Source organism: Ceratotherium simum, chromosome X (genome assembly GCF_057802395.1).
Source record: "Ceratotherium simum simum isolate JZ-2026a chromosome X, ASM5780239v1, whole genome shotgun sequence".
NCBI classification, from domain to species: Eukaryota; Metazoa; Chordata; class Mammalia; order Perissodactyla; family Rhinocerotidae; genus Ceratotherium; species Ceratotherium simum.
Genome location: NC_141940.1, coordinates 124,571,017 through 124,589,128, shown reverse-complemented (window position 1 = coordinate 124,589,128; position 18,112 = coordinate 124,571,017). Strand labels below are relative to the sequence as shown.

General features: G+C 40.9%; 1 protein-coding gene across 1 annotated transcript in view; it reads left to right on the top strand.

The window, feature by feature from the left end:
* LOC101400125 (steroid sulfatase) overlaps positions 1–18,112 on the top strand; it is a 106,674-nt gene that overhangs the window by 32,467 nt on the left and 56,095 nt on the right. The window contains exon 6 of the mRNA XM_004440747.3: positions 7,957–8,093. Within this exon, the coding sequence (XP_004440804.1) occupies positions 7,957–8,093 (137 nt within the window). The remainder of the gene's footprint in view (positions 1–7,956; positions 8,094–18,112) is intronic.

The window sequence follows — 18,112 nt, the reverse complement described above, 5'->3', positions numbered from 1 at the left end:
ACCTCTTTCACACTACAAAATGACCTTGCAAGATGGGTAAAGAGATGTCTTCTTGCAGAGGAGTTTGAGGCTCAAAAGTTTTGAGTGATAGCGAAAGCCCTGCAGCTAATAGTAGAGACTGGACTAAAAACCACAGCTAAATCTCAGGGGAGGCTCTCACCAGGGGTAGAGTGGACCTTAAGGAGGTTAGTGCCTTCTTTGCTCTGCCATCTACTCTGTCAACTTACTGATAAGGTCCAAGTACGTATTAGTTGGAAGAAGACCAGGAAATGGAACAGGTGTCTCACCACCCCTTCTCCAAGTGTAAGAGTCCAGGTCTAATGCCCCAAAAGGAGAATGCATCCTGGTAATTCTTATATAAGCTCTAAGGTCAGTAGTACAGTCATTACCAGGGTGATGGAGAAGGATCTGGGTATTCTGAAAAGAAAATAAAGGCTACATGGTGATGGGTGAATTTAGCCAGTTAATTTTATTCCCAAAGTAGTTTTTCTTTAGTTCAAGTCAAGGCTACATTTAAAAAGGTGTGATGCCGGTGGTTAGAACGAGATTCACATTTGACGTCGTCCTCAATAGAGAGAGGTGAACCTTGGTCATTCTGCTGCTTGAAGAGTCAGGCATGTTGGCCCCTTTCCGCCTTGAATTTGCTGAAAACAATGCCTCATTACTGGGAAAAACATTTCAGTTGAAAGAAACCACTCTGTTTTTCTCTGCAAATGCACACATGTTCACTTTGAAGAGGAAATTTCCAAGAACCATGATGACTTTGTAGACACCCACATAATGTGTGTGGTTTATGGTATCCAGTTACTGGATTTATAAATTCATATGAAATTTACCATGAGTATTCTGTTCTCCAGGCCCCAGTTTATATGTTTTATCAACATATTCAATATATGTGTGTGTGTATTTTAAGAGGCTATAATTGGAAGTGAAATAAATGCTAATAATTTTCAGTTAAGCCTAATATGGGACATCTCTTATGTCTTTAGCAATGGGTCTACTGGAAAACAAATCCAAAATCTAGAAATGACATAGAGTTCTATTTTTAATTTCTGATTGCCCAGAGTGGTGAGATCTCCTTTTTCTGACTTGAACAAACCCTGATCCCTGACTGTTCTCCACAGGGAAGCCACCATGACATCAGAATTATGGAAAGTGTGAGGAACCAGGGGAGACAACATCTACATGGCAAGATTATGCCGTTAGTGGAGGGTCGTGGGGAACAGCCCCTTCTACCATTTTCTGTGGTCTTTAGTTTTACAGTAAATAAATACTTCTCTCTACAAGCATTGCTTGTGTAATCCGAATGTCCTCAAATCTGTGACAGCTGATAAATGTATCATTGGGAGATATGACCTTTTCTCCTCTTCTGCCATCACAATTGGACACAGAGTCCTGAAATGCATTTACAAGGTACCTCCAACCCAGCCTTTCACATTTCCAGCTGGGCCATGGTGTAAGTGGCCATGATGAATAGCTGTGACTTTGCACAAAGCTTCTTTTGAATAAAGGGATCATGGGATGATTTTATTAGCTTAAATAAGAGTTTAAGGCAGAATGGAATAGGGGCGATATTGATTTTAATTCTCGGTGAGAAAAGTAAATCAGATTAAAGATTAAGGGCAGTAGACAGGGACACACACATGTTCAGAAGTGGGAAGGTTAAATAATTAAAGAATTGCCTTGCTCAATAAAGGTAGATACCACTTGACTGGTTTCTAATTTTCATGGGCCACCAGGATACCAATTTAGGAACAGAGAGATTCTTTGGAAGAGCCCCTTATCCCAGGCCAACCAATGCTGCAAGCTGAATACAGTCATGGAAGGGATGCTTGTCTTTCGCCATATTGGGTCCAGGTCCACAGCATTCCCAACTTTATGCAGCGTGGATAAAGGACTCTCAGACCTTCCTTTTTTCATCAAACCCGGAAATCACTTCTGTGCCCTGGGATTATGACCTAAATTGGAGTTAGGAAGCATGAGCTTTGCTATGTCAGGCATTGAAGCACAAAGACACAGGGGTCCATGTTGGTGAGGAAATGAGTGATGAGTGGGGCCCAAGGGCACTGGATTTGATCCAGCTCATTCAGAGTGGTGACTCCAGCTAACTGCTGTCCTGCAGGAATGCACGCTAGAGCTGCTGACTTCCCAACCTTCAAGAGAAATCAGAAATACCTATTTTTTGCAGGGGGAACAATTTTAGGAGAATTTTTTTTAAAGGAAAACTTCTCAATTTTTTAAATACTAGCTCATTTTTTAGCACTTGGTCCCAATGTTGAATGAATTGCTACGCTTTCCGTGCCTTAGAATGGATACCAGTTATGGTCTCTTCCCAGGTTCTCTCTGGTGAAGCATGAGGGTCTTCTGCCTCTGTCCTTCATGGGCTTCTCTCCCCGTCTCCAGGCTGGGAGTGAACCTGAAGAATAGATAATCTATCTTTATATTGTGCATCAAAATAATAACAGAGGTATTCCTAACAGATCAGATTTACTCTGATGGGATTGATATAGGCTATCTTGTTTGTTTTTCTTGGAGGGTCCATCCAAGAGGATGCTCTCCCATCCTTTTAGGGCACTCCTGAGCTGTCTGCATTGCTCACTCAGCCACACTTCCTCTAGCTGCTTCCAGAACAAGTAATGATGAACCCTTAGGCTCGGTGGTCCCCATTCGCTGCTCACCTGCATTGTCCCCAGAGATAACCTATGAAGACTCTTGTGTCCACCTATCCAGGAGCTCCTCCAGAGAGGAAGGGTCTTGGTCTAGAAAGCTTCTAGACTCTACCACTGCGGGGAATGGGCAGTGCCTCTTGTCAATTTGTTATGAATCTTATAATCTTTGCCAGGGACCAAAGAGAACACAGGTGGACTTGAAGAAGAAGGAGGAGGAGGAGGTGGAGGATAAGCAGAAGCAAAAGAAATCATTATTCAGACCATTCTCATTCTCTTCCAGTAGTTCAATATCTAGAAGTTCAGTATCTTCTACTGTCTGGGTTAGGATACTTAATGAATTAATGCCAGGTAATTTAAAACCAGAAGCATCAAAACATCCTCCCTCCACCTGTTCTATCATGGGGCTCGTGGATGAACTCAGGCACTTTAATGCAAGTTCAGAATGGGCTTGGGGAGTTGAGGGTGATAATGGATGGTGTCCCTAGTCTAGCATCCTCAGTTTATTTCACAGTGGGTAAAAAGCCATGTAATCTAAAGTAACATTACAGAACCACAGGCAAGGCTGTCTGTAAGGCATCCTCTCACAAAGAGAGACCAGTGTGAAGCCCCACAAATGAGGCCAATGTAGGGAAGCTGGGATACTTGTCGTAGCTAGAAGGATGCAGGCAAGATTGAAGTCAGGGCAGCATTTTAAGTCTAGTTACGCAAATTGACATGGATGTCTATTTCATCTACTTATGTTTTTGTGGGGAGGAGCTGGCTTTCATAGTTTTTGTGTCTTGGTTTTTACTTTTTAGATATATCTTCATTTTTCTATGGTTATGAAAGTAACGTCTGCAACTTTAAAAAATTAAAGCAGCATAAAAATGTATAAATTAGAAAGTTAGAATTGTTGCTGGTCTTCACTGCTCCACCCTAACCACTTGCCTTCCCCAACCCAACATACAGCAAAGCTGACGTGTTCGTGATATGTTTCTGGGCATCTTTCCGTGCATATGGGTTTTTATTGAAAAACTTATTCTGAATTATTGAATGAATAGTGTGGGGCCACATGCCGTAGAAACCGTGCTTTTAGCTCACCAGGTAAATTCCCAGGATATGTCTCTGACATTGTCCATTTCCTTATCTCTGAACATCGTACATGGGAATAGCTCAGACCCCAACGTTCTTATGGAAAGCATTCACATACACGGGCACACTTTGTGAACCTTTGCCATCGGCCTCTCTCCAGGAGCAAGTTCTGACCCCTGCCGGGTTGAGATATGTTCTCCTTCTCTCTGTCCATCATCTGATGCGCTCTCTCATGGCCCCTAAAGCAGCTCAGACCAATCATTAATGCTCTTGTCTGGACTGTGGGTTGCTGATGGCAGGGTCCGGTCCAGATCACCTTTGTATTTTTAGTGCCTAGTATCATGTCAGCAGAACATTCTTTCAGTAGATGCGAAATGCGTTGATGGAGGAAATGAACAGTGGGATGTATACATCTATCTGCTGTACACAGTGGTGGTCACACGAGCTCCACTGGGTGGCTATTGAGGCCATTATCTGCTTCATGCCATACTCTAATCACCAGCATCCGAGGGCTCTCAGAAAGAATCCACAGATATTCCTATTTGCATTCCAATTACTTCCTCTGCTGACTCAAGTTGGGACACCAGGTGAATAATAAAGGTCAAACCCTCAGCTGAGAAATATTATATTCAAGACCTCCGTGGCAGACAGAAAAAAATAACACCATAGCCATCTTCTTGCCTAGATCTTTCACTCTCGCATTTATAGGATGTAAATCCTTTGATTCTGAGATTGAAATGATTGCAGGTTGCTGGGAAGGCGCAGAGCTGCCTTCTGTATTTTTAACAAATAGAGGGAAGGCATGTAGCGGCTGAAAGTTCTCTCTTTTCACACAGCTTGCAAGACAGTGGCAATAAATTTTCAAAAGAGTTGTTTACTGAAGTGCTCCAGCTAATGAAAAAGGAGTTAAGCTGCTATTGAGAAATCTCCCTCCCACCTACTCGTTGAAGTGTCATTCAGTTTTCAAGGTTGTAGAGACCAAGGGAGACCCAGGCATCCTGAGCAAGCCTGGCCGGGACTGAAGTGGCCTTTCCTGCTCTCTTGAAGGATATTGCTAAACGAGAATTCCTTCGCCTGCGAGCAAGCTGTCAGTCACCCCCAGGTGTGTGAAGGGCAGCCGATGGTTTGTGTCTGTCTAGCCCACATTCCACCGCTGAATATACCTCTATTCCGGAATGGTAAATCTTCATGGTATGGTGTTTTTGCAAGCTGGGTATGCTTTTCTACATTTTCTGGGTTTGTTTTTGTATATAAAACCTGATCACTCTGCTTGGACACCCAGGACCTCGGCAGGTATCTGTGCTGTTTAGTCTACTGAATGAAAACTGGTGCTTTGCAGGGAGATGATAGAAAAAGAATTCTATAAATATGCATATTTTTATAATAAACGCATTGATGGCCTTTGCACCTTCCACTGAGGGACCTTTGCATTCCAAGACAAAAGCCACATTCCGTGGCTTTGATTGAACTCCCAGGTGGTGCGTCTTCCACTTGAGTGCTCTTACTACCCTCATTGTGAATGGCGTTTATCTTGGGCTCCCTTATTTGCTTGTTGTGCCAATTTGATCATTTATTTTTTCACGCTCACCTCACATTTAAAGTGTCCCGATCACGTGATCCTGCCAAAAATGTTGACTGCTGCCTCATTCTTCTTCTTCTTTTTTTTTTTTCAAGCTGTTGAGAATGGAACAGCTCTTCAGTCTCAGCAAATTCTATCAGTTACATCCTGTGTTTCCGGCCATGACCATATACGTGCTTGGAAGATTGACTTTTTACGCTTCCTCATCCATTTTCCTGAACTTTAAATCCAAAAATACATGGGAGAACAGATGAGAGTGAAATTGTACCCATACATAATGTAGCCGTCTATTTACGGACGAGTATAAAGAGTGTAATTTCATGTTCATTTTGGGGAATCGAAGCCAGTGTTTAGGGCCATGATCTGCTTCTTGAGAATGAGGTGCAGTTTGTCCAGGTATGAATAAATTTCCCCCAGAATGACTAGGATGGAGGCTTAACAGGCTGCCCTGTGTGGCAACAGTCCATAATATATCATGGCTTATTTTCACTTCTTCCAGGTTCTTCAAGGGCATCTACCCTTAGAAGTAGCCAAAGGGATACCTGAATGCCTTGGTAGACATCCACATGTGTAGATCCTCAGCGAGGATGATAGCTCCAGTGGTTCCATCTGGTCATTTATGTCTGTTGTTTTCTTTCTGAGTAGTGATGGTGAGAGGTATGGACCAGATATTATGGGTTCTAGTTCTCATGCCTTCTAATTCCAGTTAATGGGAGAATTGGGACAAGCCACTTATAAACTTTTTTTTTTTTTTTGCTTTCTTAAACATGAAATAATAACGAAATTCCTTCGTTTTATACTCTTGGGGAAAAAAAAGAAGTGACACAATTCTCCTCCAAGCCCTGGAGCTGTAAAGCACTACACAAATGATTAACAGTAACTTGCTGAATTTGATGTGTTTTCAGAGAACAGGAGGTGCCTGGCTCACTCAAAGTGTGATGTTGTGTGCTTATTTTGTTTCAAAAGATGAGGAATAGATCAATGCAAGGAGCGACCTTAAAAGGAAAGTGATAACCTGTAGATCTGAGGAGCTGACCCACGAGGTGCTGTGTGGGCTGAGGGAACCCAAACTATATTCATGCTAGGAAATTAGAAATGCATTTAGGAAAGTATGCATCCGCTTATTTATCAGAGGTCAAGTTACTAGAATTGTGATACTCAATTCTAAATTTGAAATGTTTTTGGTTATCTTGAGGAGTTAAGGTATGAAGTAAATATATAAAAGCAATGTTGATTTAATTAAATAGATTATTTCTTAAAAACTTTTGCTGGTTGGCAAAGATGCTCAACAAGGGGGATGATCCCTTCAAAATGACCGAGACTTCTGACTTAGGTTAGAAGCCCAGAGACATATATATATATATAATAATACCTACTCTAGAGCAACTTTTACATAAACCGTGTTGCATTGATGCATTCCCTAAGTTCACTGGACTGCTGGGTGCAACTGCCAAAGCTGAGAGAGCTGTTGCAATATTTCATCGATTAACAGAAGTTTACTGTACTTATGCTACCTGCAAATCACCGTGCTGGTGCCAGGAACACATAGATGTAAATGACATGCCAGGTCTAGTGGGAGAAGGAATGCACACAAATTATTCTTAGGTAGTGCAGCAAATGCTTTATTAGAAATTGCATTCGTCCATCCATCCATTCATTCACTCACTCCTTCATTTGTGCCCCAATAGCCTTCAAAAGGGCACTCACTCAGTACTCCCTTTTAGCCAGAAAGGAGTTGCCGATGCTTTCCTGGACAAAGATAAAGATTGAGTCTATTATGTGAAATCAAAATGCAGCAATTAAGTGCATTTCTCAGAGGTCAACTAGATGTGAAGAGGAAGTGATGTGACTTATTGATCCCTTTCAGAGACTTGGGCATGAACCTCTTGACCTTCCCACAGTAACCGGGCTCACAGCAGTTGTCAAAGGGGCCACATGTTGACAGTGACTCATAACTCTTGAGCATCTGTGTGTTCTCACCAATTACAAGAGACTCGGTTTAGGTGCACTCTGAGTTAAGAAATGCTTTTGCAATAACATGAAACTCTGCAGATTATAGATTTGGGTCAGTTCGAAGAAAGTTCCATTTAACCTCCAAGATTTCAGTGTTGACAACTGCGTGTTCATTTTGGGAGATTTGTTCTATAGTGGAAGGGGGGTAATATGGCAGAACACAGAGTTGAATTGGCAATAGAAAGGTGTTGATATAAGAAATTGACAACTCAAGATTCTGTCTTTACTAGGTAGTAGTGTGTGTGTGTGTGTGTGTGTGTGTATTCCAAAGAGAATACTCTTTTGAAGGTGCTTGATTTCCTATTAATCGCTGTATAGAAAGGGAAGAATAGAATTCAAGATAAAAAGCAGCCCGTCTCCACCACATTTCTTCCTGAGTTGTGTCATCAGAGAATGTCTCAAGGACGTAGCACTTCAGTCTGCTAATCTGTAGAGGGTAACAGTGAGTTGCTTCATAGAGACACTGTGGAGACTTCCCTTTCTCTGCATAAAAGGTACAATATTAGGCATCATTTTGTGGTGTTTTCTGAATTTTCAAATGGCATTGTGTAATAATAGTTTGATCCTAATCAGAACAGTGGCAAATGTGTTTATATTTCTCTTGGGATTTTTTTTTTGCCCCAGGAATGCCGAGACACCATTTCTGCTTGTCCTGTCTTACCTTCACGTGCACACGGCCCTCTTCTCTTCCAAGGACTTCGCCGGCAAAAGTAAACATGGCGCTTATGGGGACGCTGCCGAGGAAATGGATTGGAGTGTTGGTATGTGTCTTTATCTTCGATATATACTTGAAAGGTGGCTGAGTCTTTTCCTCCTTCTAGCTTATTTCCTGTGAATTTCTACCTGTGTTCCTGATGCCTTTATAGAAAGCAAATATGGTTTGTTTGTTTTTTTCCCGAGAAAGGTAACCAAACAAATACTAATTCTGAACAGTAAACAGAATACAAAAGGCATCTTCAGCCCCAAGTGCGTGATTGAGGTTGTCGATGGATGCATTGCCAGGGAAAGTCTGGGCCTGTGGGCCGGTGATCAAAGACATTGATGGAGAAAAGGATCCAAGGCGTTAGTCCTTAGCATCACTTCTTCTAGTAACAATTAGATATGAGCAACACCTCGTCTTTAGCAAAGTTAGGTAAGTGGTGGATTTGGGATATCTGGAAGAGTCTCTCAAGGCAGCAGCCGAGGGGTCTTCCATGGGTGCTCTTATCATCGCTGCAAAAGTCCATTGTGTTTCCTTCTTCTAGAGGTTGTGTTCTTCCTGCTGCATCTCTGAGGACTGCAAAATTCCCATGTTCTTCTGTTCCCCTCCTTCTTCCTCAGCAAATTACCCTCTTCCTGAGGAATGTGGCATTTTGTCAGAGGTACTGAGAAGACTTCTTATTGAGGCTGTCTTTAAACAATAAATCTTTCTCATCTACATGACATAGTCGTGGCCATGCTTTCCTCGAGTTTCTTTTGCACAGCTAAGCAGTCTCGGGTCGATTCCATAGTGTGGAGGAGAAGTCTTAGTAGCGGGTTAGCAATAGGATGGAAAATCAGTGGGCTCCGAACTTCTCGTTCACTTCCTGTCTTTTCTAGTGATATCGTCTCTCAAGATGACATTGTTGGTCCATCTGGACAAAATTGTCCAAAGGTCACCAGTCAACCAGGTTGCTTAGGCTTTTCATATATTTGCTTTCTTTTCCTTTTTTTTCCTTCTCTCTTTCTTGTTCTTCTTTTTTTCTGTGGACTAAATTAATAGTTTTTAACTTTTTAATCTAAGTGTTTTGGAAATACTTGAACATTGCCACAGAGTGTTTTTGGTTGGTTTGTTTTAAGCAGCAAATTGAATGTGATGATGGTCACCTAGTGTGGTGATCGTAAGAACAAGTTTTGTTTTGTCTTTTAAATCATGGAAGGAGTACCATCTTAAGAAACAAGAAAACAAGACCCTTATTCTAGCTTCTAGCTCTTCAACTGTCTCTGGAGACTTGAGAGATGTCTTCAGTCTCCAGGTCTCAGGGTCCATCATCTTGACATGAAGGATTCAGACAAAGCCAGTTCTAAGTTTCTTTCTTCTTGAACACTCTGTCATCCTGTGAAATAATATAAGTGAGTACACATGGTGAACACAAGGAAAAACAAAACCAGAGCATTCCCCCAAATGAGATTGATAAGAAAAATCCATTATACTTAGAGCTTTTACATACAGCAATACAAGCCTGCCTCCTTTTATTTTTCTTTCAAAGTGTTGCACGTAAGTCAATTTACATTTTCCACACTGTGGTAGTGTAAATCAGTAGACTATTTTGTAGTGTGAATCAGAAACTAAAGGAATAGTTTATCTCTTTAAAGAACACTCTATTTTAATGTAATAGGTTTCTTATACAACTCTAAGACATTGCTTGGCTAGCAAGCAAGTTCATGCTGGTATCATCACCCTTACTGATTAATTTTTATTTAATTTTAATGGCATATATACCTACACTGACTCATTAAGAAGTCTAACTTCCAATGTTTTTCTACTATGAGTCCCTCTAGAGTAGAATGGAGAGTATTTTTCAATTTTCAAGATCTGTATTCAATTCTGATATAATATTAATAGATGATTGTGTTCTTTCTTTTTTTGCCAAAAAATAAAATCCTTCCCCTAAGCCACTACGTTAATTTCTCAGGATATTTCTGTGATTGTAAGTCCAATACGCCCAAGCGTTTTGAGGAACATTCCTTCCCTCCAAGAAGAGCCTTTCATTATTACACAGAAGGGTGTAGCATTCTGAATAATTATGTAATAAGATAAAATGGGGATATTTGCTCAAAAAGAAATGCTCCCTGCACAAGGGGTAGCTGAGATAGAAAGAATTCAACAGAGAGGGCAGACCTCTGTCAGTCAGAGCGTTTTCTTTCAAAATTTTTGGAGGCAGCCTGATTATATGGAGCATAGCTTTCTTCCCTTTCTCCAGGTACCTGTAAAGGCATATTTGTAACAAAGAACCTTTATTATTTAATTGTCCATCTTGGCCAATTCCACCCCATGTCATCACGGTTTACTGCCTTATCCTTAGCTGTGGGATTGCTCTATCTTGTGTTGTTATAATAACTGAGGAAAGACTGACCACACATATACGAAAGGGGCGTTGCAGTAAAACCACACGGGGGGGAGCTCTAATACCGCTATGCCATTCGAGGGGTGGTCAACACTCTAATAGTCACAGCTACCACCTGTTAAGTGCATGTCCCACACCTGGCCCCAGACGGGCCTCACATTCATTCCCTCCCTTTGTGCTGTCAACAGTCCATGCAGCAGGTAACATGGTCATCATTCTTATTGTACCGGTAAGGCGGCGAGGCTTGGAGAAAGTTAAATACACTTGCCTCGGGTTACAGAATTAATCAGGGATGAGCAGGAATTCAAATGCCCAGAGCCTGAAGTCTATACTACCTCATTCCACTGCCTTCCATGCAATGAGAAAGGCTGCGTCATAGTGGTGTACAGTCAACAGTGAATCACAGGGAAAGAGCTAGTTCATTCATTAGGCACGTTTATTGGATGCCGACTGGGTGCCTAATTTTTTGAGGGGGAGGGAAGGATGCAATAATGATAAGACCCTTGGCTTAAGAGAATTTAGGGGCTACTGAGGGATTTAAGATTCTTCCAGGAGATCTTATAATATCACAGAGCAGAAATGGAGGAATGGATGTCCCAAGCAAGGTGGCAATAACGTACCTGAGCAGTTTGGAAAAGGGAAGGGCAGGCGCCTGTGGCCAGTGGATGCAGCCAGCCCCATCTTTTCAGCAAGACGCACTGACAGTCGAATCCTTTGGGCAATCGTGCAAAGTCTGATTTTCAATCCCTATTAATTCTGAACAACGGAGCACTGGGGAGGAACAAATGGGTAAAATCTCAGTGTTTTCAAATGCTCACCAAGGATTTTGGGGGCGTGTCATTCTAGCTGTTTTTCTGGAAATGGAGTGACATTTACCAGAGTCCTATGAATGGGTCAGGGGTGGAGGGGGGTGTAGAGGGTGCACGTGGAGGGATGGACGTTGTTCCCACCAGTGGTATCTTATTTGTGGCTGGTACCTTTGCAGTGGTCACAGCTCGTCTGTCAGGTGGAATTTTGCATGCAATCAGCATTTATTTAGAGCCCTGTGCTATTAATAGAACCACAGGAAGGAATCACAAATCAGTGCTTGCTCAGGATCAGACTAGCAAATTCTGTATCCTACAAAGAGAGATGCAAGTCGAGAACAATTAAGGTGAATGCTAAAATAAATCTCTGGCTTCAAATCAGACCTTTGTATTAAAAATATATGTAGATGCTTGCCACTGCTAAGGGTTGGGATCCAGTGGCTTATGTGGGATTCTTTCTTTCAAACAAAAACTGTAAGCCTTTTCTTAAGTGGAAGAAACACAAACCATCCTAGTGGGACTCCTGAAGTCTTCAGAAGGAGTTTGATTTCCGGTTGTTCAGGATCTGTAATGTGGTACCCCCTAGTGGCTGTCTCTGATAAGGCAACCCTCAGTTTCTCCTCTTGGTGTCTTTCCCTCTGGGGCGCTGGACCTTCTGTGGGTGCAGGATGAAACAGAGAACCAATAAGAAGGAAAAATAATGGATGGATTCATGGAAAATGAACTGAGGGGAGGGTACAGAATGAATTCCTCTTTTCCATGCCTGACATATAGTTAAGCATGGGCGACATAGCATCAATGGCCACACATCAAATCTGTCTTGAGGAATGGAGAATAAATTGGAGGGCCTCATTTAGCAAGAGGTCAGGAGAGTCACAAGAACCTCAGGAAATACAAGAAAACTCTGCAAATGAGGAGAGTTGGATATTGCAAACATACAGTATAATTCTAACTAGGGTTTGGCTCATTGGATATGAGTCTAATGGATTATCCATTTAAAAATGGACTCTTTCTAAGACCATTGAACTAAAATAGTTGTGGGAGCCTGAAATGCAGTGTGTGATAAATAGCCCCTCCATTAATAGGTTTGTTTACCTGGGCAAAAGTACTCTGGTTGAGTTTATGTAGAAGATGTCTACTCTTAGAATGCTATAGACCAGGCCCATGGTAGCTGCTCCACAAGTAATTTTTAAAGGTGAAATCATGGGGACCAGGTGCCTGATATTTGCAAGGCCCTATCCAAGGTGCTGAAATGGCTAGGAAAGCATGGCTTCTGTTACATATGTGGTCCAACTGTGGGATTGGATAAGATTGCTTTGCTAGAATATTAAAAGTGGTTGAGCAGCTTGTGACTCAAGATTTATCTCCATCTAAATCCAGGGTAAAAGTTTAGAAATCAACCTCCATGTTTTTATTCCTGGAAAACTAATGCTGCAGGACGTAAAAAAGCAATGCCAATATTCTCTTTTTCATTCTTTCATTCTTTTGTTCCCTATAGAATGTAATCTGAGCCATAAGGCTGTGTATTTCTCTTGGGATTCAATATGTCAATTTTCTATGTCGAATTTTTTGAACGCTCTTATTCTTGATAAATGGGACCTTCTTTAAAACATGAAAATAATGTGCTCACTTCTGATGCATACTGAAAATGGAAGGCCCACCAGAACATTCAAAGGAAGGGCAAAACAGGGAGAATCCCTGAAAGAAAAATGAAAGAGCCACCAGAGACAGAAGAAAGACTAGGAGAAGTGAGGTCATGGAATTCAGGGGTGAAGAGCATTTCAAAAACGGTGATCAACACCAGCTAGGACATCTGAGGCATCATTTAAAGAAGGGGTGAAAAGGGACCGGTGGATTTAGTTACTATCAACTTGAGGATTGTAGTGGCTTGCAGAGCGAGTGATGTTTGAGGAACTGGGGGTCAGCGAGGTTGGCTATCCCTTTCAAGAAGCGTGGAGGAACTTGGGCAGAGGAATGACTTACTGGACTGAGTCTGAGCTCAGCTCTGCTTGGAGGGAGACCAAGAGTCAGGGGTTGGCATCAGTGTGTGGAATTGTGCAATTTTCAGTCCAGTGCTGGGGCAGAGAGAAAGATCATTGAGTTGACTGATGATTGAAATTTTGCCGGGGAGTGTCACAAAAGATGAGTGGGCATGGGAGTTTGGGTGATGAGCAAGAGAACAACTGAAGGAGGTGGCAGACTCTGGGAGGAGAATGAGGAAAGAAGGGGCTGGTGGCTTGGGGTGATGGATTGGAAGTCCAAGCAAGATTGTAGGAAAGGTGTTGAAAGGCCAGAACAAGGTGAAAGTGTTTACATTCAGAGGTAGAACAATTCCGAGTGTTCACAGACCCGTGACATGCATTTAGGACAACGAATGAAGGACTAGAAGGCAAATTCCTTGTGTGGAGCAGATCAAGGAACTGGGAAGGCAGGGCGTTCAGCTGGCGCCTTCATTGTGACAGCACACAGGCCCAGGAGGGCAAGCTCGGCCGTCCTGTGATTGCTAGGGCTGATTACCTTCCTTTGCTTTCAGAGCAGAGGTTTATGAGTGGGCGGGGAGTGTGGAAGGATAATGGTCCACTTTACAGAGAGGAATGTAGAGCCATTATGGACCACATGTTCATTAACTGAGTTTCCAGTTTATCAAACACTCGCTCAAAATTGAGGCTTGGAAATTATTTCAGTGGTTAGTCACCAGCCCAAGTTCCAGGTTTTTAACAGGTTTCAGGGAGGAAGGGAGGTAATTCATGCCCACGGGCTTCCAGCTCTGTACAGCAAAGCCCTATCTGTCTCCTCAGTAACATGAAGGCTATGTGATGAGAGAAATGCTCATAACACACGACTCACAGTCACTTTGCAGCTATGGTGTGTGTCACGGTGAACTGTGCTGGGGATGCGCTTTTATGTGATCTGAACCAGAACGTAGAAGTGTTCTGTCATAAAACTCTTATGCTTTAGAAGGAAAGCAAGCAGTCTTCTGCAGCAAAAGTTAGATATGGAGTAAATTCTTTTTTTTTCTTTTTGTTTTTTTGCTGAGGAAGATTCGCCCTGAGCTAACATCTGCTGCCATTCTTCCTCTTTTTTTTTTTTGTATGTGAGCTGCCACCCCATCGTGGCCATTAACAGATGAGTGGTGTAGGTCCACACCCGGGAACCCGAACCCAGGCCACCAAAGCAGAATGTGCCGAACTTAACCACTAGGCCACCGGGGCTGGCCTGGGAGTGAATTCTTAAATGTCTTTTTAGTTTGCATTTTTGTTTAAAAGTATGCTCTGTAGAGTTTAAATAAAAGTAAATAGTGTGGCCCTGGCTCCAGAGTAGACAGAATGATGGAAAAGAACAGGAAGCCCAGAAAGAGAATCTCATGTAAATTTAAAGGTGGCATTTCAAGGGAGATGGCTGAGAAGAGATGACACATTAATTGCAGTAGGATGATTAAACTTTTGGGAGACATTATAGTTACCTCACTGGTGCCTGGCGCTGTAGTAAGTGTTTTCCATGCCCTTAAAAGATGTGATGATGGTGACAGTGATGATGATGAAGATGAAGATGGTGATGATGATGATGATGGTGAAGAAAATGATGATGAATGATACCAATAATGATGAAGATGATAATGAAAACAATGAAGATGAAGAGAAGGAGGAGAAGAAAAGGAGGAAGAAAGTGCTGATGGTCAAGATGAAGTCAATTTTACAGGGAACTGAGGTCTAGAAATGAGGTCATATATGGTGGCTAGGATTTTAATCTTGTTCTGTCTTCCTTACTATATGCTATATGTGCTATACTGCTGTTCCCCATTTATCTAAATAAATTCCCCATGCAGATTGAATTTGGAAAATGGAACTGCTAAAGAATGCAAGAAAATATAGTGGGATCTATTTATCTGGTATATAGTTGAGAAAGGTCTTTCTAAGCATAAAAGCAAAGGAATAAATAATAAAAGAAAAAAATTGCTGGGTTTAATGACATAAAATCTAAAATTTCCTGATGTCAAAAAAGCAGTAACAGACTAAAAAGACAAATGACAAACCAGTTAAAAAGCATGTGCAGCATCTATGTAAAGTAAAAAGAAAATCCTCACGATAGAGAAAGGGCTCATACAAAGAAATTGATAAAAAGATAATACTAGAAAAAGGAATTATTTATACTAATTTATTGTATCAGCTAACTACACATTTGCTAGCAATGATCATTACGATTTAAAACAAAACAAAAAAATCTTTGCTAATATGATGAATGAAAGAGGGCAACTCTTTTTGAAAAGTTATATATGCTGCATTATATTGATTCCTGAAGAGGTCAGACATTTTCCTTGTTTTGTTTTTTTTCAATTAAACAAACAAACAAAAAATGTATTGAAATTTATCAAGTGGGGTTGGCACGGTTTCTTAAGCCCTGTACTCTGAGGATGACGTGGTGAAGAGCTACGGCACCCGAATCTTGCACAAGTTTGCCTCTGCTAACCATATCACTTTGCTTAGCTTACAAGATGTGTTTTAAATATTCAGCCAACACTTTCTATTCCTGAATCCCAAGGCGTTTATGACGCAATTATTAAAACACTACTCAAGCAACAAATTGGATTTCATTTTCACACTGATGCTTTTCTTTATTGAAAATTCCCTTTTTGAATTTTCAAAAGACTTCAACTTGTCTGGGAGTGTGTGTGTGTGTGTGAGAGAGAGTGTGTTTGTGTGTTTACACATGGTCCTTTTGCATTGTTTCTCTTCAACTGTATCCTAAATACACACTTTTTAAAAATGCGTGAGTTTGTAAAATCTGCCTAATTCAATAACTTCAGTGTGATGCTAATTCCCCAAAGTGGAAACTGAAGTTAAAAAAAAAAGGAAATCCACTAGTTTATCCCAGACTATCAAATCTTGAATGTCTGCTTGGAATGGCAGCTGAGCTCTGAATCAGATAAAATATGACCTCCAGTCCTATCATTGTAAGCTCTTGTGGCCGAGATCGTCATGAACTAGGGCCTGCGGACCGACAGGATCTTCCCAGGGACTTGGGACAGGGCCTGGTAGTACAGCACCTCTGCCTAATGAACAGATTTTTTATTCAAGCAGATCTAGACAGGAGAGAAATGAAATCGTTTCCACTACAGACCCCTGTTTCCCCGAATGCAGGATACATAATGAGGTTTTGAAATGTCTAGGAAATGCTGACAACCCATTAATTGTAAAGGAATGGCTAGTACAGACCCACCTAGGTATAATTTTCTTTCCACGATTGTCAAGCTTGTTTAATGAGCAGACAGTATAAAAATCACATGCTCGATGCAAAGGTATACGCTAAGCTTCAGGACATGTGCCAAAAAATTGAGGGGAATGTGCTGTTGTGCTGTTGGGGAGTTCCTAATGTGTGCTTTCAAAATGCAGGGCTTCCTCAAATAGTACATGTGATGTTGTTACTGGAAAATACTTTTATTTAGGTTCATATTCCTTCCAGCATTGAAGGAAAAAAAAAGAATTTATGATAAATGAAAATAAAATTACCCATGCTGGGATTTTCCATTCTTGTCACTCTCTGAGATGTATGTTTGGGGAGTCTTTAGTGCCAACTGAGCCTGGGCTGGAGGACAGTGACCAGTGACATCCTGCTTCCTTCTGCGCTTCTATGTTGGGGCAGTTTTCTGTTCCTGCAGGGGCCGTTCTGCATCAGGACAAGGGGACAGCTGGGTTCTAGGCTCTGCTAGTTCAAGAGCAGAGTTCTGTGGTGCCTGTCCAGGAGTATTTCACACGTCCCTTTGCAAGAGAAAAAAAGTTCTTAATTGTTGCCTCTGTCATCTGTGTTTTTTTTTTTAAGTTGAATATTTTCGCACTGTGTAATTCGTTTTCTTTTCTTTTTTTTTTTTAAACTAGAAACGCAAATAGCTTTATTTTTTTAAAGGAAGTATTAATTTCTTAATTTCAGTTATTGTATGAGGGTAAACTTGTACACAGGTGTTAATGGGTAATACTTGAAATTGGATACAAAAATAAAAGTTCTCACTTTATAGAAGCTACTTTCTTATGGAGGCAAAATACTTTGCTTATCAAAATCCTTCCTTTGTTTTTTTTGTTTTTTTTTGTTTTGTTTTTTTAATTTTTTGTCTATTGCAGTAACATTGGTTTATAACATTGTGTAAGAAATAGAAGTATAATGAAGTACACCTGAAATTTATACAATGTTATAAACCAATGTTACTGTAATTCGTTTTCTATTACCAAAGTAATCCATATTAAACACAAATAGAAAGGGAGTGCCCCCTAGGATCACATCCCTAGTAGGTTACCTCATTCACGGTTTACTGTGTTGGTTTCATTTTTTATGTGTTGCCAATGTTATATAATAGTATTCAGATGTGATCTTTATTATTATTGAGTATTTTACACAAGCTCTGTACACTGTTTTACAGTTTTCACTTAACTATATACTTGGGCGTTTTTCAACTTCAGCATTTCATTTTTCGTTTCATCTTTCTTATACCACAATTTACTTAACCATTCCTCTGGGAGGGACATCTGAGTCCCACCAAGTTTTTGTTTTGTTTTTCTATTTCAAGTGATGCTATAGTGAATATTCTTCTCCGTATATCTATGTGAACTTGTGGGAACATTTTTCAAAAAAAAAATTCTCAAAATTAAAATGCAGGATTAAAGAGTATTAAAAAGTGGAATTTTGGTAGATAGCGCCTAAAATGTCTTACCCTTTTTTCCCTCAACAATGGGACACCCATTGATGATCTGTGAGAATGCTAATTTCCTCATAATCTTAACAAATCTAGATAGTGTGATTCTAAAAGTATGTTTACTTTTATATTTATGAGGTGAAAAATGCTATTTCACTATTTAAATTTTTCTTTCTGTTGCACGTGGAGTTGAGACTATATATTTT